Source organism: Nanorana parkeri, unplaced genomic scaffold (assembly GCF_000935625.1).
Source record: "Nanorana parkeri isolate BGI_ZX_2015 unplaced genomic scaffold, ASM93562v1 scaffold417, whole genome shotgun sequence".
NCBI classification, from domain to species: Eukaryota; Metazoa; Chordata; class Amphibia; order Anura; family Dicroglossidae; genus Nanorana; species Nanorana parkeri.
In genome coordinates, this window is record NW_017306685.1 from 230,769 (window position 1) to 254,485 (window position 23,717).

Here is a 23,717-nt window from a genome sequence, read left to right on the forward strand (position 1 = left end):
TTTAAAATTCAACATACCAATTAAATGAACAAAAAGCTTGCACATTTAAGATACCTTGTGTTTATCTGTTGCTGTCCTCATTTTTTCTTTTAACCTTTTAAATTAAGCGTTTTAAAATAAAATGTGCCTCAATTTGTCAAAAAGAAAGAGCTGGTTTGGAAAATTAAAAAACAAGTGCACCATTCATAAAATATTTATTTTACAGTACATCTAACACATGAAACTGTAACATTAAACCTCAGCAATTTATTACAGTGTTAAAATAATTATTTTTATAAGCCAAGATCTAAAAAAAATCCCACTGATAACATTACCATTAGACACTTTTTCCTGACATAATAATTCAAACACATTCAATTTACACTGAAATGAAATTTAAAAAAAAAAAATGTAGCGAGACTTACATGCATTCTACAAAATATAGACATAAATAATCTGAAGTATGAGGAGAGGAGCATACAGGAATGATCTTCATGGAAATAATTACAGAAGTAAAGAGTACCCATCAGCCGCACACAGTGGACACAGTCATTTTGTAAGGTAAACCAATGTTTATTTTAGCAAATTGCCAGAAACTGGTGACGTTAGTGAAGCACGAGGCACTCTGAGGTAAACTTAGTAAATTTCTGCTGTGGCAAATGCAAAAGTTACAATAGAAAAACAACACAAACCCATACTAATTTCCATAAATAACCCCTTCATGCCTTTTCATTCCCTACCGATTCAACTTACAAAATGTCTGCTACTACCGAGCAGTAATTAATATATTTTAGGAACATACAAAAAGGTAGCAACACTGAAAATTCAAGAACTTTATTTTATTTTTGTTTTTTTTAATACTTTCTCTGACAATGCAGCAGCCAAGACAAATAACATGCCTTAAAAAAAGGAGCTTGGATGCCGTTTTGGAACCACGTTTCAGATAGCGTTTTTCTTCTTTAGCATTGGTAAGTAAAGAGCAACGCTTACATCCAACATTGCAGATTAGCACAAACAACCCAAGCAGTTCCTTCACTTCATAGAAAATTCACTGAAATTTGGTAAACTTATCTGAGCATCAATTAGGTATGGGAGAAGGCAGTAGAATGCTAAATGCTATTTAAAAGAGGGCAAGTTTGGCACTTTTATACTGATGTCACCAATGTTAATGTTTCTTGGCATTTCAGGAAGGTTCATGTTCTTTACAGCAGACACAGCCCGAGCCGGAGCACCTGCTAATCCAGCCTGTGTGTGGAATGGAAAAAAAAAAGGGGAATCAGATTAATGTTTGTCTTGACCAGGACTATGACCACAGTTCACTTAATAAAAAGGTCACAAGTTGCTGGGGGTTTCCCAAGTTGCATGGAATGGATTAATAGGAATTAAAGATTAGAAAGAGCACAAAGACAGAAATATGCATGAAATGTCAATCTGAACATTAACATGATTATGAGAGGCCCATGAAGTGCTCTGATGTGAATAACAATCTATACCTGCCTGGTAGGTTACGCTTATTTCAATTCCTAATTTTTCCAGAGCTCCACAACTAATTTGCTCTTTTCAAGTGACAACTAGCTGAGTCTTATTGGTTCTTAGGCAGCAGCTGGAGGTTACTAGTCAGACAAGCCTGCAATTAGCTGTAATCGGAATGCCCTTTGATAAATTATTAAATGGACTGAGATTTTGCAAAGTTTTATGAAGAATATGAGAACAAGGACAGACCAACATGGCCAGAATGTATTTATTTATAGCATAGATATGCTAGTTACTGCAAAAGGAATAAACCTGCACAGAAAAAAAGACTGCAAGAGAATGTACAATCTGTTAAAAACAGAATTGAGTAATAAAATAAGGACAAAATTATTTGAATGTGTTAACACATACAATGAACCAGTTTACCTGTAATATGTCTCTAAAGTAAGGGCCTACAATACAAATCAAACATGGTAATGAAATGTAACAAATCTTTCTAAATTATTTCTAAATAAATGATCTTTGTAAGTTTTTAATTGCAACTATAAAACTGAAACAGTTTAGGGCAAAATGTACCCATGGCTCATTAAAAAGAAAATAATTACTTTATTTCCAGATTTTTAAGAGTATCCGGTATGGTTTTAAAAAAAAATCATTATCCAAAATAAAAGTTTGGATCGAGGAAGTTTAAATTCAGCACATATGCTCCAGATCGGCTGGTTTAATATCCTAGGTCAACCTTTGGTCTCCATAAGATGTTATGTCCAAAGAAGTCTATAGAGAGAGTGTTTGGAGCCAGGGAAAAAGGATACAAAGGCCAATAAGACAGAGATGTGATTAAGATGGGAACTGAGATTAGTGCTGCATATATGGTATGACTTTAAAAAAAAAAACATGACCAGTGATGATGAATAACGATTGTGTGATGAGATCCAAATCTTATAGCCCACGAAAGGTAATAGAAGCCAGGCTGTCACACGTAAATGACCACTGTGCAATTACAAGCATTGCACGCTTAACTGTGGCTAATAGACACTGTACAGTAAATTAAAGAGACCTATCTTCACACTGTCAGCCAAGTAAGGACTGTGCAATCATTTGCATTGTGATTTTGTACAAAAGAAAATCACACTTATGTTCCCAGTGTTAAAAAAAAGTGTTATGCTGACTCTCCCACATGGATTGGTTGCAGTTACAGAATCACTCTTTACAAGGCACAAGGGTACTGTGCAACGATTATCAAGATAAAGCAACTGTATTCATATCACTATTGTTCCAAAGTTTACAATCGTTTTGGGCACTTTATGAGTTGCATGGGAATTGTGCAAAATATTGTTATATACAGGTGAAACTCGAATAATTAGAATATCGTGCAAAGTTCATTTATTTCACTAATGCAACTTAAAAGGTGAAACTAATATATGAGATAGACTCATTACATGCAAAGCAAGATAATTCAAGCCGTGATTTGTCATAATTGTGATGATTATGGCTTACAGCTCATGAAAACCCCAAGAACCCCAAATCCACAACCTCAAAAAAGTAGATTATTACATGCAATCAATAAAACAAGGATTGTACATAGAACAATATCGGACCTCTGAAAAGTACAAGCATGCATATGTACTCAGTACTTGGTTTGGGCCCCTTTTGCAGCACTTACTGCAATTACTTTTGCACGATATTCTAATTATTCGAGTTTCACCTGTATATATATAGTTATATATTACATTTATATTTTAATAATGGACTACAGTAGTACAGTAGCACCGTCTCTACTGTGGTCTCAGTGGAGTAGCATTAATTACTTTGCATTCATGTAAACAGCGGCAGCTCTCAGCCTCACACATACACAGGCAGAGACCATATGCGGTTTCTGTTAACATGCTATTCTATGAATAGCAAAAACCAACGCCTTATGGTATATGTGGCGTTTGTATGCCAGGAGGCATTACTTAACACCATTCATAGAACAATATGCAAACAGACACAGTGCCAGATCTGTCTGTGCATGTGTGACATCTGGTACCACATCATTGAGGGGCAGAGACAGCCAGCTCCCCGTCACATAAACAAGGAAGATGATGGACCTGTAGCAGACCAGAAGGGACAGAGAAGGTGCCAACATTGGATCCACTGGGCTCATAAGTACAAAAAGAGTAGCAAAGGTAAGTGACAAGTAATAGTGACATTTTCATTGGGAAAAGCCAGAACCAGGATGACAACCTAGTTCAAAAACAAGTCTCCCAACTTTGGCCCTTATAAGCTCCCTTGTGGGCATATAAATATCACTTATCTCCGTAGATTCATTCAGCAATACATTACCATGTATTTCAATGAATCTGCATTTATTATTGCTTTGCCTAAAGTCTATGGTATTAAGCTTAATGCACACTAGTGCCCATCAAACCATTTGCTTTGTACTTCCACACACACTGCAGGTACATTGACTTTCATTTGACAAACATCTGAAAAAAGACTCCAGCACATCCATAAATGGACCTTATAGGATATTTTGAAAATTCAGGGGAGATAAGCCAAGGTGTTTAGGACCCAAATGCACTTGCATTGGGGTACTAAGGGCAATGAAAATACATCAATTCCCCCAAACTCAAATCTGTACATTTTGTGTCTCCTTTAATATTAAGAGCAGCAGGTATTTCATCCCTGGCTCCTATGTAAAAAAAAAATTTGCTTGCCAAGGTTTTGGACACACACAGTACATGCAGCAGAAAAAAAACTCCTCAAAATAATAGGTGTTAATATTAATGCTTATATACAAAAACATGAGGCCTACACATGTGGACTGATTTACCATTGAAGCAGAATTTCCAGTGGTCACCAAGTGCACATCTTCTTCATTAAACATTATGAAGGTGGTTTTATTATGTTGAAACACCAAGTTATCATTCAGTGTCAATTCGACAGCATAATCTATCCTAGATTAGACTAAAGGAACAAGACAAGCACATTGCATAATACTAGTGGCTTCACAAGGCTTGGATAAAAAGGTTTTGGATGAAAGGACAGGAAACATGTTCACAAGGTAAACAGCATGATAAAACTACTTGGATGATTCAAATGAAAAGAATCAGAGAAAGAAAACAAAATGAAGTCTGCAAGTAGATTGAGATGAGGCCAAATTGAAAGACTTTTACAGACATCTGTCCATTTTCATGCTATGGAATCATAGGGATAGCAATGTAAGGAGATGGTTATATACCATGTCAGATTCATTTGCCAGATCCACAAAATAAAAAATAAATAAAACACAAAGAACAAAAAACAAATGACAAGAAAGTACTAAAGACTAGATTCAAAAAGTAAATACTCATTACAATACTCATCAGCCTGTATTAAGCCTAGTATACTACTTTAAGTGCATATTAGGCATACATTTAATAAAAGTCTATGAGAACCTGTGAGCTACCTACCTTCTCTAGTTCATGACATAGACTATAAATATTTGGCCTCTTTCAGTCGGTGGCATTAAGGCCTCATTCACACTGCTAAGAGCCGGCCCGTATAGATCTGTGCGGCTTGCACGGCCGTATCGGGGCCCTCCCGGGAAGGACAGGTGCTGCGTGAGATTGTACGCAGCAACCTGTTCTTCTCTATGGGAGTACGCCGCCATACGCTCACCCAAGCTGCACATCCATGTGGGTGTCCGTACTCGGACGCAGACAGGATGGATCCTGTCTGCGTCCAAGCACGGACACCCGCACCCATGTGCAGTTCATAGAGAAGAACAGGCTGCTGAGTACAATCACACGCAGCACCAGTCCTTACCGGGAGCTGCCCGATACGGCTGTGCACACCGCATGGATCTGTATCGGCCGGCTCTTAGCAGTGTGAATGAGGCCTAAGAAGAAAAGTTACAGCATCTATGATCACTCCAGGACTACCTGACCAGTTAGAAAACTTACTAGTGATGGGCATCTGTCAGTAAGAAAATACTTTTGTTATTTGTTACCTTGACATCATCACACTGTGTTTGAAGATATCATCAAGTATATGCGGTAATGTCCAGGTCTATCTGCTCCCCTAATTCAAAGCACAGGGAACCTAAGCTACACCTTTGCTTCCTACTAGACATTCACAAACCCAGTCTATACTATTTGTAAATATGGTTACAGAAAGGTGAAAGGTGTTCACATGTTCAAGAAGAGACATGGAGTATTATCTAGGTCCTTGGTTCTCAACTGGTGGGTCATGACCCAAAAGTGGGTTGCGACCCAATGTTTAGTGGGTTGCTATATGTCTTCCACTTTTCTAGGCGAGAGGCTCCTCAGCCTCCCCCTAGCGCAGCACTCTCAGTACTTGGCACCAGTATTATGCTGCCTGGTGCCAAGTGTTAGCTTGAGGAGGGTGGGCTGGGGCTATGGCCGCCAGAGAGCTCCAGCCATACATGCATTGCTTAACCAGTTGACATCCGCTGTGTTAAACCCCCTTCCCATCCAGGCCATTTTTCAGTATTCAGCACTGCGGTACTTTGACTGACATTTATTCCGTCATGCAACGCTGTACTGAAATGAATTTTATACCATTTCTTAGGGACAGAGAGAGCTTTCTTTTGGTGGTATTTATTCACCACTACAGGTTTTATGTTTTACTATATTAAGGAAAAATTACCAAAATAAAAAAAACAAACAGTTTCCCCTATATTAAATGATAAAACATTTATTATTACCCAATTTTTTGGTAAAATATAAAAGACGGGGTCACGTCGGGTAAAAAGACACTAAACATGTCAACGCCTTAAAATTGTGTACGCGCGCGAAACCTCAAAAAAACGATAATAAAAACAACATTGGCCATAGGCGACGCTTTAAAAGCTTTTACCGCTCATCAGTTTAGTGTTATCAGTGATTGATGGCCCTAAAATGATTGCTCACACTGCGACGTTCGTGGCGATATGTAACGTGTGTAGCGCAATTGTCGTTTTCGCGCGCTGGTGCAGCCGACGCGTATTTACGTTTATATCTGCGTAAACGTTGGGGTGGGGGAGTTAAACATTTTGTGGGGTTTTTTAAACTTTTTTTTATATGTGACTTTTATTTTACTTTTTTATATGTGACTCTTATTTATTTATATATATATAATTTTTGCACTTATTGTTATTGCTATTATATAGGGGGATAACAATCCCCCTATATAATAGCAAAGGCACACTGACAGGTCCTCTTTATGGAGACATTAGGGGTCTCTAGGAACGAAAAAACGAGCACATATAGACGATCGGCGGGCTACGGAGCCGCCGATCGTCTATATGTGAAACACCCGGTAACGGATTGGTGCATTGGTCGGGTTTTTACCGCCCGTGCGCGCCCGGTAGGGGGCGAGCGCGAGCAGAAAAAAAATGCCGTCTGGTGACGGCAACCCACCAATGCTGCAGTGCCGTCCGTCCGTTTTTTTTACAACGGGCGGACGGCACGTGGTTAAAAGATCCCTCGCGTGTTCTGTACAGGTGCCTGGACTGGAGTGACATCACCTTCTGGCTTCTGGCACCTCTACAGGGCATGCAAGGAAGCTGTACAAGCAATACAGAGGTAGGGAGACTGGGCAGATCTTAAAATTGTTTTTAAAAAAAAATATCTTTTGGGAGTGTGTGATAATGTCTGTGAGTGTGTGAGATTGTGTCTTTGGTTGCTAGTGCCTGTCCATGTTTTTGAGGGCCAGTTCACACTAGCACAGTGCAGTCCCGTGCGATTAACACGCTATACCACACAATCGTACCTACCGCATGTTCTGGTGCGGGAGATGCATTGTGTTGCCATTCATTTGAATGGCACCCCAAACACACCTCCCACCCACAGTTCACTTGCCTGCACCTGAACGCACGGTACCGCAATGCCATGTCTTCCAATGCAGTGCGACTTGGGTCGTGACTTAATGACCAATGACCAATGACAAATGTGGGTCCTGAGATGACAGGTTGAGAACCACTGAACTAGGTAATATGTTTGTTCTAGTAAGGCTGTTAGGGAAGAAGGTTGTATACAAATGGGAGTAATAAATGGGAGTCACTGAGGCACAGTGACATTTATGGATGAAGAATGTGAATAAACAATAATTCTCATTTTACAGAAAAGCTAATATGCACAAACACACATCTGATATTGTGTAGTGTGGATGGATCCTTCATATCTATACTAACTCTTTTCATAACAGAATCGACTAAAAGTCTGCCCCCACACATACAAAAAATGGTTCCACCTAAACACTACATTTTATTATACATAGGTTTTTAGTTTAACTGTTAATACCACAATATTTGATTCTGCCATTCTAACCTAATTTTTTGTTGCTCTAAATACTAAATTAAATGAATTGGCCATTGCTTTAGTGACATATACCTCGATAATTTATAACCCTAGCAAAGGTTTTATTTGCATATTAGCAAAGTGTCTAAAATTAAATAACATGTATAACATCTCTAAAGAAAATGCAGATGTATTCTGCGTGTTTCTGATTACAATGACTTCACAGCTGCAGTTCCACCATAGTTTGCCTTTAGGTGAGTCATTTTGAAGTGTCACGTAGACTTCACTGCCCTGTGCTTTCTTTCACATAGCCTGTAGATCAAGGATATGAACACAACTGGAGGTCTATCAGGTGGTAAAACTGGCATTTTCTATAGCTAATGGAATTGGTTTGCTCCTTTAAATTGAAGCAGCAACCCCTGTAAGGAGGAAGTCCACGCAAAATAAGAAATTTGGTTTTGGATGGAAGGTAGCACAAGAAGCAGCACTGTAAACCACTGAAGTTTGCTCATAAGTTTACATAATAAATGGCTTCAGCCAAACACTATCAATCAACTGTGTTTACTCTTTTTCAATCATAATGACAACAGAAACTACCCGCAGGTCCTTTGACAATTCTTTTGCTTTCCCCATGACTCAGAATCCAAACACTTCAGTGCAGCACTAGATGAAGGATGCAAGGGTCTGTCAGGAGGCCAGAAACTCATTGGCCTTTTATACACACACACTGATTACATGCAAACAGATCACAGGTGAGGATGGTTCCCTTTAATACCCATTTACACCCCTTTGTGTCAACATGTGTGCATGTTATCAGGCCAAAATCACCAGGGTATGTAAACTTGTTATCAGGGTCATTTGGGTAGTTTCTGTTGTCATTATGATTGGAAAAGAGTAAACACAGTTGATTGATAATGAATGGCTTCAGCCAAACCCTACCCATGAGTGACAGAAAGGTTTTCGTGTTATCATTCATATTCTCTGAAAAATGGAAGGAAATCATAAATTCTGCCATGGTATGTAAACTTATGAGCACAACTGTATGCTGTTTTCATGTTTCCAGTCCATCTACTAGATTTTGACCTGCCAAAAGGTGCCTGTTAAAAATGCTAAACTAAACTGCAGACACCCAATCAGCACAAACATAACAATGGTATTTTAGTATTAAAAAGTCCAACATCATGGCTTTGCAGTATTGGACCCCATTATCCCCCATTTAATAAAAACTAATTATCCCCCCCAGATATGCCTGCCTGGAGGATAGCTTCGCAAAAAAATAGTTAATAAACATTCAAAAGCTTATAGCAATAATAAATGGTTTCTACTAAACTACGTAACAAAAAAAATCTATATTACACTGATGGAAATAAACAGAAAGCATGAAATGCTGCAAAATCTAGTGAAGCACTAATTAAAACTAAAACAAAATTAGTACTAAAAATGGCTGTGTGTCTGGCACTTGTATAGATTTGGGATACATGTGGGATGTCTCGACTAAACAATGTCACTGACATCATTTTGCTTTGCTTTTCTCAGTAGTACATAGGAGGAGATGCTGGCAGAAGTACCTTGGTCTACCTGTCCTGCCTGGAGGACTGAAAGATAAAACTCTGCAAGAGAGAAAGAATGCAAGAAGCTAAAAAAAAGTTGATTGCAACATTTACAGATTGTGCTTCCTCTAGGTCAACTACAGATCAACTCCACAGAAGAATCATTTATACACAAGACAAAAGCTGTAAAAACGTCTGCTCGCCAAAAATTCTAAGTTTTCATTATAGTCTTTCCTCAATTTGAATCAGCGGTCACCTGTGATTATCTTAAGGTCACTGGAAATCATTTCATTTTAAAAGTAACATTTGTAAGTAAGAAGTGGTAAGAAATGTGGGTCGTTATTTCTAACATTCTGTTTAACAAATTAAAAAGAAAGTTAGATAGCTAGACACTTGTGGATTGAACCAAGATATACTGTCAATTCTCAAAATTCTCCACTTACATCACTTAAAACCAGTAAGGACCTGGGTTCTAGGAAATGCTAGGAGGGCATGATTTCATAAGCATTGATTCAAGCCCTGAAAACACAGAATCCAAAATGTGTAACAAGTTCAAGTCACTTCAGAGCGGAAATACCATTAATATATAATTAAAAGAGAAGCCCACAAGCGTGATAACACTGGTCACTGATGGCTCAGGAGAAGGGGTTTATCCTTGATAACATTGAACTGGATCCCTGTGAATGTCCTATCTGCACCACAAAATGGGAAGCACCCAATGCCAATAAACCAACAGATTTCCTTCATGAAAAATGATGTGGATTTTGCAACTTGGTATACACATTGAAATGGAACATGCCTTCTACTGGAAAACATTCACGACTTGGTTTTACATAAGAATAACATGCAGGAATCCAAACATTAGATCAAGATTTTCAAGGGCAGTTGTTTAACCAGAATTTAAAAAAAAATAAAATATAAATACTTAACTCTTCTGCTGAAGTCTGCCGGCGTTATAGAAGTATCTGACCTTAAACGAGTAAAATTTAACCCTAAAGAATGCTACATTTTGACTGGTTAGAAAGTACCTGGTGTGTTCACAGTGGTGGTATCCATTCTGGAGGTCTAGGTTATGGTGACATCACTGCCTTACATTTATTTTGAGAAACTGCTATTTAGTGACTGACCGGCTATGGGTGATACATGCCAGTTACTAATCATTACTCTGGATTTTCAAGAAAGCTGATGGCAAAGTGAAGGTATTGCCCTCCACGACCAACCATAGTTGTAATCTAGACAAGTGTGGGCAATACCCAGTTTCCTTTCCGTTTTTATAAACCAGCAATACTCAGTTTTAAACAGAATAGATGACTTTCTGCAAACTAGATTCTGTAAATCATTGCATGATGAAAACAAAATCCTAAGGAGAAAACAATTTCAGTTTTGAAAGAACGGACAACTTAATCCTTAGCTGTAATTTGGAAATTCTGACTAAAATTATCACATATAAACTATATGAAAAAGAAAGCTCGAGTGAGGCAAAAACATCTGAAGGGAATATTCTATCAACTTGTGAATGCTAATATATTAGAGAGGTATCCAAATACATTCTGACAAAACAGACTCTAGCAGTATTATAAACCATTTCTGTTTTTAACCCAAATTAAAAAGAAAACATTTTATTCTGGATACATATTTGCATTTGCTTATTTAAATATAAATATCAGCATCTGTAATAATTTGTAAAAATTCTGATTTACAACTTTTAGAATAAACATGTTGTCTCTTGAAAACAAACTGTTAACATGAGTAACATGCAGCCACCTAAATGGACCCTGTTATACTCCAATACACAAATTCTAAGTTTTGTTGTAATGCCAAGCACTTTGCTTCTCACATCTCACTATACTATTGGTCAGTAAGATCCGCAATCACAGTGAAGGCCCAACATATATTACCTCTAAATGTGTTTTTTTTTTGTATTGCACAAGGAAAAAAACAGTTTGTTTCCAATAGAATGCATATATAATAAAGAAAGTAGTTTAAGTGGCTAAAGAAACCGCAGGAGTGATGAATGATCACACAGCCAAAAGGAGCATTGTTTGGTGCCCAAGGAACTAAAGGAGAGTTTGTGGTAGCAAACTTGAGAAGGTTGAAGGTACTCTGTTGTAGTTTATTCCTGTCTGACTTTGTAACTCTGTGCTAGTTGCAATTAGCATGAACACAACCAGCAAATTCTTAAGCGACAATGTGGCTCAAAATGATATCTATGAATCCCAATACCTTTTGGGTTTGGGGCTTTCACGTCCATAACTGCTGTTGAATAGCTTTTTATTTTATTTTTTAAAGCCGCTATACTGTCTGAAACATCAAAATGTCAAAGCCATGTATAAAAGAAAATTGTTTACAGTTACATGTGAATACTTAAAAATCCAACCTATGTAAAGCATCAGTGCCTTTGAAGTATAATAATTAAAGGCAGCAAAAAGGGGACGAGAAAGTTAGGGGCAAAAAAGTGTCTCCTACCAAGAAAATGCTAGCAGATCGATATTAATGTTTTCTGCCCATCCTGCAATATAGCTCAACCTAGTTTTCACTTTATCTACTTAGGTTAAAGTGACACTAAACTCACAAGTTAAATCTTAAAACATGCATTCAAGTACCTTCTATTAACAAAAAGTACTACTGTTGACAAAAATGTAGCTTATTTGTGTATCATTCCACTGTAGTTCGTCAAATCCTCTCTGAATTGGTGCTGACACTGTCCTTCCTTCTTGGGTGTGGCTACTTTTGTACCCCATAGTCCCTGTGTGTGTTGTAAAGTAGACACCGCTCCAAGCTCACTTCTGTGATGGACTATAATCTCAATACAAATTAGTAAACTAAACGTGAGATTGTAGTCCATCACAGGAGCAAGCTTGGAGTGGTGACTACTTTACAATACACACAGGGACCATGGGCAACAAAAGTAGCCACCATCCAGAAGGAAGGACAGTGTCAGCAAGAATTCAGAGATGATGTGAGGATCTACAACCAAGTGATATACGAATAAACAACATATTCATTAATGGTTAAGGTGCTTGAATGCATTTTACAGGTAATGAGTTCTAAAAACAATCATTTTTTTACGGAGCATACATGGTTCATGAATGAACTAGAGTTTAATGTGACACCATAACCCTGCAATGAAGAAACCACATTTTCCAAATCAACAATATAACGGCTTCTGTCGACAGACAAGCTACTTGGATGAGAAGGTATAAAGCCAAGAAAACAACAATGTTCTTCTTATAGGCTGTTCTTGAAATCATAGGGCCATGTTCAATAAAACAATAATAAAGAGCTGAAATTAAACGTGTGGCAACCAATTTGATTTCAATCTAGTCAGCTGACTGTAAGATGGATTCGAACTGTTTCCCATCAGTCTGTTCACCTATTACATTCTTCCTGCCTAACTTAAATGTATTATTCTGTAATTCAGTAGCCAGTAGGCTGCCGAAAAGTATACAAGGAATGATTAACAGAGCTTAGATATAAAGAAGCTATTCGGTATTTGAAAACATTGGTTCAGCCACGCAGAGACTGCCACTCTGTCCATTTTGTATAAACTTTTAAACTACAAAGGCCTTTTTTCAAAAGAATGTGCAAAGACCACTGATAATGTACTGTAACGCAAAAAAACTCTCAAAATACCTGAACAATCTGCCTGGATGCAGACGTTGTTCAGGTATTTTCAGAGCCAGCGGGGCCATCTAGCAAGATACTGAAGCTTGGCCCAGAGGGAGATTCTTCCATCCACACAGTTTAGCGTAGATGGAGGAATCTGTTGCGCATTTTCCATCTGAACATAGAAAATCTGCAGATAATCCATAGGTGTATGGCCACCTAAATGCACGTTAGGTCAGTCCTAGTTAGAAACTCTCTTCCTAATAATTTAGTTATCATAGAGATAGGCCTTAGAAAGTCATCATCTTCTTACAATTCACAAGACTGGAATGCTAAAAGGCTGTCTGCTAAAATAACATTAGCCAACAGGTGATAACAATACTGCTTCCAATTTAAGTTTGAACATACAGAGAGTAAATATTGCATGACACAAATAGTTAGGGGCAGTCTTAAGGTGCCCATACACCTGCCAATTATCGTACGATAATCGGCAGGTGTATGGGCAGCGTGCGACCGCATCTACTGTACGGTCGTACGATTTTCGGCTGGTTGGTAGCGTGCTCGGAAGACGAAAGCCGCAAGGGCCGGTTTGCGCAAGCGCATTCTGCCCGCTCAGCATTGCAATCGTCGCAAAATTTTAATGACCTTACAACCATCGCACAACGAAAGTCGTGTGATGGTTGTAAGGTATATGGCCAGCTTTTGGATGTATGGAGTACAAATTAGTGCTTCTGCGGAACAGCTTTTTAGGTAGAAGAGATATGGCAAGTTTAAAAAGTGATAAGCCAGCAGTGTGCTTCATCGACTAGAGGTAGGTACAGGTCAACGGTAGCAGTTACACAATTTAAAATATCACTGAAACTGTAAATGTTTGATATCTATTTAACAGATAACACAGCTAAACATTATTTTTGCTGTTTCCCATGAAACCTGGGTACTTTGCTGGGCTGGACTGGTTAGGTTTTTGACTTTGCTATACCATTTCTCTAATGCTAATTGTGTTAAAAAATCTGTGTGCTAACTAATTCAGCAATCAGACTGTTATTGTCATTATGGAGAAAGTTGTAACAGTATGACATGGACCCTTGCTATATACTAAACTCATTTTCATAAAATAATCTGCTAAATCTGGGATTCTCAGCATGTGTACTATTTGGTTAAAGGAAAAAAATATAGCTGCTACTGTGATTACCATGACTGTCTGATTCACAGAGAATAATTTCCACAGAGACGCAGACATTTTAATTCTGTCATCGCTGCTGGCTTCTACATTTCAATAAAATTAATTCCTGCTAGCCCTTACAAGACATCAGTTATGATACTAATTCCTTACCTCAGATTTTTCCACCTTTGTCTGTGCATCAATCTGTATAACAATTTCATTCATATTGGTCTCTAGAACCATACCGCCCATCACCATTTCTGCCAGGATGTTGTGGACCTAAAAAACAGTAAAACACAATCATACTACTAACAATATACACATACTGATGACCTTGTCCATCCAGAATTGATATATTTCTGATTTGGGTGAAGGACTATAAAGATGAATCACTCTCTTTAGCTTCTTTTGAAGGTTCTACATCCCTGCTAGGGTTCTCACATCTGCTACTCCAATTAAAAGGGAAGGTCACACTGCCCCTGCTGGATTCTCCACACGGTAAAATAAACTAATCATACAACAAAATGATAATAGAATTGTTTTTATAAAATGATAAACTCCCAGAGATCAATTTAACAAAACAATTGGTTATATCTAAAAGAAAATTGAGATATCAGTTCAGAATTTTCAGATAATTTTTTTTAACAAAATATAAATCGGAAATGATCATCTGTTAAATCAATTGTTAGTTTATCTGAACCTGTGTAACCAACAAGTGAATGTCTAAGGTAGGGTTAGATGCTGCTGGATCCTTCAAAGCAGTGGTTCTCAACCTTTGTAATCTCAGGACCCACATTTGTTCTTGGTCATTAGGTTGCTAGCCATAATTAATTAAAGGTTCACTGTGATACCGAACATGTGTGGTGTAATCGGCGTACACATGCATGCCCCACGCGCACATATTTATTCACAGGCAGATGGCGGGGACAGCTGGGTTGGTTTTAATTGTTTGTTTTTTTTACATTGTTATATATTTTTATTATTATTTCTATCTGCCCTGAATTTTCCATGGTCCCAGATCCACCAGAAGAACAGTTGACCCAGAAAAGTACGGCAGGTGGTGGGGGACACCACACAAGCAGGCTGCTACAAGTGATATGCAGGCTATACAGCTGCCCAGATCACTTGTAGAAAACGAGCAATGGGGCCCCTGCTAATGCACCCTGCACTGACAGGTGAAGAGCTAGCAGCATGGACATTATGATCTGTTTTCATCTGTTCACCACATATTATGATGAAAAAAATTGCACACCTCTCATCGCCTGCCTACCTTTCTCAGCCTCCTCGGTCCCTGGGCAGGCTGTACTCCCTATCTGAAATTCATCTGCCGCGCTGGGGCGGATGGATATCTGCCACAGTGGGGAGGACAGTGCAGCCTGGGAACTTTAACTTAATTACTTACAGCTCCCGATATTACTCCGCAGGCCGAGAGTGGTGAAATAGTCCCCTTGCTCCCTATCGCTTCACCAGGGGACCCGAGGACAGAGGGGATTGTTTTATAATACATAGGAGTCTCCTGCACGCTGCCACAAAAAGTTCACTCTCTGTCTACCTGCTGAATGGGGCAGGAGTGCCAGCTCTATGGACTAAGGATCCCACGACCCACTGAAGATGGGGTTGCAACCCACTTTTGGGTCACACAACATACACACCCATCGCACTCCTGACCGGATAAAAAACCCTAATTGTAGGGTGGGTGCTGAAATGACTGCGGATGCCCCCGCAAAATAAGTCCAAAAAATACAAAAAAGGTCACAAGCAAAAACTGTTATCTGTTTTGCCTGAGAAAGGGACTTTGCTGTTCCAAAACATCGCTCTGATGATGTGACACCTGTGAAGTCAATAAACATTGACTTTTCTACATGCTGGAGTGCTTGTGACCTTTTTTGTATTTTTTCCACTTTTGGGTCACGACCCACTAGTTGAGAACCATGGCTTTAAAGTATTTGTTAACCTTAACCCAATAGTGTGGAGATGGTGTTGATACAAGATGTGTGGACATTGGGCTCACAGCTTCTGCACACAAAAGGGCTTCCACAGTCACCTCAGCCTTTTACTTGAATGAGTAAACCTTAACCCCCAGAACACTTCAAAAGAACACATATTAGTGTGGGAGAGCTGAAGAAATCCGAGCGTCTTGCAGTCTAGAGGGGAGCATTTGTGGGCGGTGACTGAGAAGAGGCAAAAATCACAAGAAGTCCTCAGCATGTTGTAGTCCTCAACATGAACGAGCACAGAGGGTGGCTACTTTTCAGCTCCCACAGGGACCATGGAGAAGAAAAGTAGCCACCTTCCGGCAGGAAGTTGTGGCTGGAGAAAAATAAAACGGATTTTGGAGCATTTAGAAACCATAGACTTACCATGCGTCTCTCCGCGTCTCCCGGCCGAAAATCCGAACTGCGCATGCGCCTGCCTCAAGAAGCTTTGTGGCCGCCCGAGCAGTTTCAGATTTTCTGACGGGAGCGCGCGGCGATGTCAACTGGTTAAACCGCTGTTAAATCGGTTAAAAAAAACAACTATTTGCATATATCTACTGCTTGCTAGCAGTAGATATATGCAAAAAAAACCGGAGGGTTTAGAAACCCTTTAAGGCAGGACACTGCCAGATCGCAGAAACAGCCCACTTCCTGAAAAAACCCTCCTTAATTGGGTATTAGACCGCAAAACATTTGGAAAATGTAAAAACAGTCCATGAGTTTTCCAGTAATTCTAGAGAACCTATGGAAATAGCTTGTGAAACTTTAGTGGTCTTAGGGCCTCTTAGGGATCCTAGACTAGTAACAGCACTAGTAAAAGTTACAGGCTGCACTACATCTTTAAACTGCGCGCACTGCGTCAATAAGAGCCAAAATGTGGCTCCTCAAGGATATCATTCTAAAGGATTTTCAGAACTTCATCAGATACAGCTTTCCTAGCCAATGGTTCAGAGGCCGCAGGCAGATCGGATAATGATTCTGGAGAAGTGCCCGCCCACACACTTGCAGCACCTAGTAATGCAGCACTTAATTCCTTAGCATTTTAACTCTTTCTGTGGAGACCAATGAAAAATAAGGGGATACAAATTGCACCCAATGATCCATTAATCATAGCAGCTCCCGATGCTCAACCCACATGGCCTACTCATAAATAAGTCTTCATATACAGAGGCTGTGCCATGGGTCTGCACTTGGAAAGCATTCTATGGCTGACACAGAGGTCTGGAAAACATCACAGAGCCCAGTGTCAGAAGGTCACATTTCGGGAAGGTCAGTGGAGTCCCGGTTCCAAAGCTATTGCTGAGGATATGCCAGTCTGGATAGCTGCATACATATAGATCAGCTCAGCAGATGGTAAAGGAAGTCTTCGACTGAAGCAAAAATGATCTTGGGGGGGAAAAAAGTGCAAAAATGGCTAGCAAAAAAATATTAAACTTCTTAGTAGAAAGAAGACATCCACTCTCCTAAAACACTAGCAAAACTGAGGCATCATGGGAGTAGGAGGGGTTATACCAGGCTAGTCACTGGGTTTTGTTGTTATTGTTTGCCAGTGTCCAACTCCTACTGCAAGAGGCTGTATAACCCAAATGTCTCTGAATCGTATGTCACTCAATAGACAAAAAAGAAAATATCTGTTGATCCTGCCAGAAGTCCAGTGCTGTTCTATACATTCTGCAGTGTTATTCATTATCATCCCAGCTTAATTCTCGGTGGACTATAGAACAGCACCCTCCTAAATTATGGAATTGAAGAGGGGGGCTCAAATCAGCAGCAATCAGCCTAGGATGACAATACTACTCTGTTATAGATGCAGTACAGTGAGTAATCATTATCAGCTTAGGGCAGGAAGTATGTTACTGACGGGATCACAAGGTGGAAATGAAAAAAAAAAAGCCCAATAATGAAAAGTAATACAGCCACCACATCTAAGGACTGGTAAGCTGCAATTTATTAAATGTTTGCACTTGGGTTAAGACACTTCATAGGAGAACAGGTACGGTAACTAGGTCTCCCCTACTCTAAGGATGTTCTTTATAGCATTAGGAATCCAATACCTTTAAGCACTCTTTCACTCAAAAACACTACATTGCTTCACTGTACTCCTCCTCAATATGTTTACTTCTGTGTGTATACCTTCCAGCCCACCCTTTGCCTCCATTCTCACCTACACAAAAATGACGCTTAACCTTGCTCCTGTGATGTGCATATCACACCAGGCATCAGCAGAGAAGTCACACAGTACTGCAGGCAGGACCTAACGGATCGGCATGTGGAGTCAGCTGCAAAAAGCAGAAGAAACAGCTGACTCCTGAAAATGGGAGAGAGGAAGATGGTGATGCAAGATCAGGAAAGTGGCAGCGGAGCTTCAGATCAGAGCACAATCCTGAATTTTCTGGTGTGAGGGTATGTTAATTTAACAACCCACAGTAATTAGTGTATGAGAGATTAGGAAGCATTTACATGGTCACCATTCAATCTCAGCAGTACTATACGGAAGAACATGCACAACATTTTTTTAATGTTCGAGTTTTAACTAAATCGGCTCCCCCACTGTTCATCACACCTACCTGTTAGCCAATTGGTTTGCAGAGTATACTTAAGTCCATCAAAAGCTGGGACTTGTATAGACTTGGATACTACTTCCTGTGTACTCGATCTCCCACAGAAGCCTGGATAATCAGCTAGTGATAATGTAAGCGTCCACCAGTCTGTTCATTTTAGCAGGAGGTAAAGGCTAAGTTCACTTTTTGGACCAGGTTTCATGTTACACCTATATTCAAGGTGTAACATAAAACATAAATCACATCAGCACCCCTGCCCAACCAGACCCGCTCCCCCAGTTACCTGAATCACGGGGTCCTTCTTCCTGCAGGCTACTGCTCTATGTTGAATTTTGCACGATTGTGGCTCTGCCCACACAGACATCATCCTTTGACAAGTTCCGTCACCTCACTTGGAGTCACCGTGGCATTACTGCACTTGTAGTCCTTCCAATCTTCCTCATGTTCATGTTACTGAAGGTCCTTACTGAGGTATGGACATGGACGGGAGGAAGAATCTACAGGAGTCAGAGCGCTGCACCCGCAATCTACATGTCAAATGCACATTTTTTTTCTCTTTTACGGAGAAGTGCACATTTATTATTTTTGCACAAAAAGAGGACCTTGCCTTTAAAGCAACCCTGTTAAACTAAGTTCAAGCAGAACTCCTGGCAAATAAGTTCTTAACCCTTGCAAAGGGGCTACCCCAGCACTGAAAGGGTTAAGTGCTTGCTTTATCTATGGCGCTTAAGTAAAGTTTTACTCACCCGAACCACGATCCCGGCTTGCTGTTACACTGCTCCAGTGATGGTATGTCCCTTAGTGTCCTCACATCCTATAAACTATACTGGACATGATGACTCACAGGACCTTAGACCGCTGGAGCAGAGGCTAAACGAGGCTGAAGGGAGCGTGTCTAAGAGCCAGCTGGGATTGTGGTTTGGGTGACTATAACGCTTCACTGTTATTTTAGCCCCCTAGACAAAGCAAGCACTTTACCCTACCAGTGCTGGGGCAGCCCCACGGCAAGGTTTAAAGTTTGATTTGCCTGGAGTTTTGCTTCAAAGCAAACTTAGAGATGTAATTCAAGTGACACTCTATAGTACTTCTCTTTGATCCTTCCCCAGCAGGTATATAAAAGGTTATGCAGGAAGGTGTGGGGAGGGCACAGATGCTGGGTCAATACGGAAAGTAGCTAGACACTCCCAGAAGAGGAGAGCGCTATGATATGGAAGGAGGGAGAGGGCTGTGCTAATAAACTTTTCTAGAGTAGTCAACTTTTCTAGCAAGTTCAAAGGCACACTGCACTGAATAAAATATAATTTGTGGAAAGAAAAAAACATTGCAACTAAGCTTTTGAAAAACACGTGAAATTTCCGTGCTTTTACCTGCATTTCCTAAATTGGTGAAAATGTCAAACACTTAAGTGGAGAAAAAGATTTAGCATTTAAAACACTGATTTATTGTGTGCTAGGCTCATTACAATGTTGATGTTTAAATCAAAGGGTGTAGTTGTCGTTTATTGGTGTTTTATACATTTGCTCATAATGGTGTTTTTTAAATCTGACTGGAGTTTAGCTTTAAATTAAACTTCGTTAACTGATGAGAATGTATCACCAGTATAAACAGTCTCTATCCTGCTTTAGAACGTCTGCATTTGTTAAGTCACATTCTAATGCTCTGATACATAGTATTTTTGAAACGAGCCAACACCCTTTTTGGGAAATTCCAAGAGATACAATAACATCCATGAAAAAGTCAAATTTCTGTGGCCCTGTACACGCAGCACTCTGCAGTCCTATAAATAGGCTTCCTTTTACTTGGGGAGTATTAACAGAGGTCTAGTCAGAAAACATAGATCAAGGCATAGTTGGTGTGTTTGAGATATTTCATATCCACAGCTGGCTTAAAAAGGTACAGGAATCGGTCAGCAAAAAGAGCAACGTCGGCAGTAAAACATCTCGGCTATGCAAATCATATTTCATCTGCAAGTATGATGGAAAGCGAAGAGATCTTCATATGCAGCTTACACAAACTTTCCTATAAAGTGTCATTATGAGCCATTCCTTTTTCCAGGAAATTTTACTGAATGTACACCATGAAAACCCCCTTCTGGACTTCATCAACATTGATTCTACCTGAAATAAAAATGTACTGCACAGCTGATTAAAACTTTTCCCCATTTCCATAAAAGAAACATACAGTTGTGTAAAAAAGTGTTGGCCCACTTCCTGATTTTTCATTGTTTTGCACATTTGTCACACTTAAATGTTTCAGATCATCAAACAAATTTAAATATTAGTCAAAGATAACACAAGTAAACTCAACATGCAGTTTTTAAAAGGAAGGTTTTTATTATTAAGGGAAAACAAAATCCAAACCCAAATGGCCCTGTGTGAAAAAGTGTTTGCCCCCTAAACCTAATAACTGGTTGGGCCACCCATAGCAGCAAGAACTGCAATCAAGCGTTTGAGATAACTTGCAATAAGTCTGTTACAGCGCTGTGCAGGAATTTTGGTCCACTCATCTTTGCAGAATTGTTGTAATTCAGCCACATTGGAAGGTTTTCGAGCATGAACCGCCTTTTTAAGATCATGCCACAGCATCTCAATAGGATTCAGGTCAGGACTTTGACTAGGCTACTCCAAAGTTGTCATGTTGGTTTACTTCAGCCATTCAGAGGTGGACTTGCTGGTGTGTTTTGGATCATTGTCCTGCTGCAGAACCCAAAGTTCGCTTCAGCTTGAGGTCATGAACAGATGGCCGCACATTATCCTACAGGATTTTTTGGTAGACAGCAGAATTCATGGTTCCATTTATCAGAGCAAGTCTTCCAGGTCGGGAAGAAGCAAAACAGCCCCAAACCATCACACTACCACCACCATATTTTACTGTTGGTATGATGTTCTTTTTCAGGAATTCAGTGTTACTCTTACGCCAGATGTAATGGGACACACACCTTCCAAAAAGTTTAACTTTTGTCTCGTCAGTCCACAGAGTATTTTCCCAAAAGTCTTGGGCATCATCAAGATGCTTTCTGGCATAACGGAGACAAACTTTTATGTTGTTTTTGCTCAGCAGCAGTTTTAGTCTTGGAACTCTGCCATGCAGGCCATTTGCCCAGTCTCTTATGCTGGAGTCATGAACACTGACCTGAACTGAGGCAAGTGAGGCCTGCAGTTCTTTGGATGTTGTTGTGGGGTCTTTTGTGACCTCTTGGATGAGTCGTCGCTGCGCTCTTGGGGTAATTTTGGTTGGCCGCCCACTCCTGGGAAGGTTCACCACTGTTCCATGTTTTCGCCATTTGTGGATAATGGCTCTCACTGTGGTTCGCTGGAGTCCCAAAGCTTTAGAAATGGCTTTATAACCTTTTCCAGACTGATAGATCGCAATTACTTTCTTTCTCATTTGTTCCTGGATTTCTTTGGATCTAGGCATGATGTGTAGCTTTTGAGGATCTTTTGGTCTACTTCACTTTGTCAGTCAAGTCTTATCTAAGTGATTTCTTGATTGTGAACAGGTGTGGCAGTAATCAGGCCTGGGTGTGGCTAGATAAATTGAACTCAGTGATAAACCAGAGTAAAAGGTGCCCATACACCATACGATTATCAGACGATTTTCGTATGCAATCGACTTTCCGTACGATAATCGTATGTGTGCATTGCAGTGTCCGACCGACATTACTGTACAATCGTATGACTTTTGATGGTCAAGCATGTTTGAAAACTTTGCTAGATCGTACGATTTTCGTAAAGGTTGCTGGTGTTTCCGTCCGTCAAAAGTCGTACGATCTACACTGCGCTTGCGCTAACGAAAATACGGCAAATCAATTACCGCATTTCATCCAGGTGCTTTTCGTTAATTACGGCTAAATGAATCTTGCGATCATCGGGGCAGGATGGGCTGCCGTACGAAAATCGTACGACTATTCGATCATCGGACGAAACGTTTTGTCCGATAATCGTAAGGTGTATGGGCACCTTTAAGTTATGTTTTAACAGGGGGAGGGCAAACACTTTTTCACACAGGGCCATGTGGGTTCGGATTTTGTTTTCCCTTAATAAAAACCTTCCTTTAAAAACTGCATGTTGTGTTTACTTGTGTTATCTTTGACTAATATTTAAATTTGTTTGATGATCTGAAACATTCAAGTGTGACAAACGTGCAAAACAATGAAAAATCAGGAAGGGGGCCAACACTTTTTTACACAACTGCATAATGGCATTCTAATTTTATCCTGAATTAGTTGTTATAGGTTATACAAGTCCTAAAGTGTATCTAAGGGCTTGTTCACACCATGTCAGGATCATGTCCGGACCAGAACAGTTTTTTCCGGACCAAAATAGCATCCCAATATATCCCTATGGTATTTCTGGGCTCTGGTCACACCAGTTTATTCCAATCCAGACAAAAAAATACTGCTGGACTCATTTTCTTTGGTCTGAAATGCAGGGGACCGCATCAAAAACACATGCAAACACACTGGACTGCACCTGAAAGCCCATTTTAAGCTAAACAAAAAACAAAAAAACAACAGCACCAGGACACGGCAAAATCGTAGTAAAAATGTACTGTACTAGGGCTGCAGCTAACAATTATTTTCATAAATCGATTAGTTAGCCGATTATTAAGTTCGATTAATCGGATAAAAAAATGGCTCCAGCGATGGACTACTAGTTTGTATTGAGATTATAGTCCATCATGGGAGCAAGCATGGAGCGGTGGAAAAAAAAAAAAAAAAAAAGTGTGGTGTGCAATATAGTACATTATACACCAGCGCAATGCAGAATACCAGCAGCTATAGAGGAATACAGCAAATCGCAGCAATAGTCCATTATACTATAATATTCTATTGCTGGGATTTTGTAGTTCTCTAGCTGGTGGTATTCTGCGTTGCGCTGTATAATGTACTATTGCTGTGATTTGTAGTCCTATATTGCGAGTGGTATTCTGCATTGCGCTGTATAATGGTTATACAGCGCAATGCAGAATACCAGCAGCTATATAGGAATACAAGAGGGGAGATGCGGCTTGCAGGGAGGAGAAGCGACGAGTCTGTATGGCGGGGAGGAGTCGTGTCGCGCGGCGGGGAGGGCCCAGTCACACCAAGAGTGCAGCGAGTGAGGGAGCTCACTGCGAGGAGAGGAGCAGCGGCTTCAGCGGCGTGT

At 39.9% G+C, this 23,717-nt stretch overlaps 1 protein-coding gene across 5 annotated transcripts in view; it reads right to left on the reverse strand.

Moving 5' to 3' along the window:
- Positions 1-827: 827 nt before the first annotated feature.
- AP3S1 (adaptor related protein complex 3 sigma 1 subunit) overlaps positions 828-23,717 on the reverse strand; it is a 58,012-nt gene continuing 35,122 nt past the window's right edge. For 3 of the 5 annotated variants that reach the window (XM_018559853.1, XM_018559850.1, XM_018559849.1), the window contains 2 exons: positions 14,205-14,312; positions 828-1,224 (listed from right to left, as the gene is read on the reverse strand). In XM_018559853.1, the coding sequence (XP_018415355.1) occupies positions 1,096-1,224; positions 14,205-14,312 (237 nt within the window). In that variant the 3' untranslated portion in view covers positions 828-1,095. Of the gene's footprint in view, positions 1,225-9,283; positions 9,326-14,204; positions 14,313-23,717 lie in introns of all 5 variants that reach the window. The other 2 variants (XM_018559851.1, XM_018559852.1) reach the window with 2 other exon arrangements.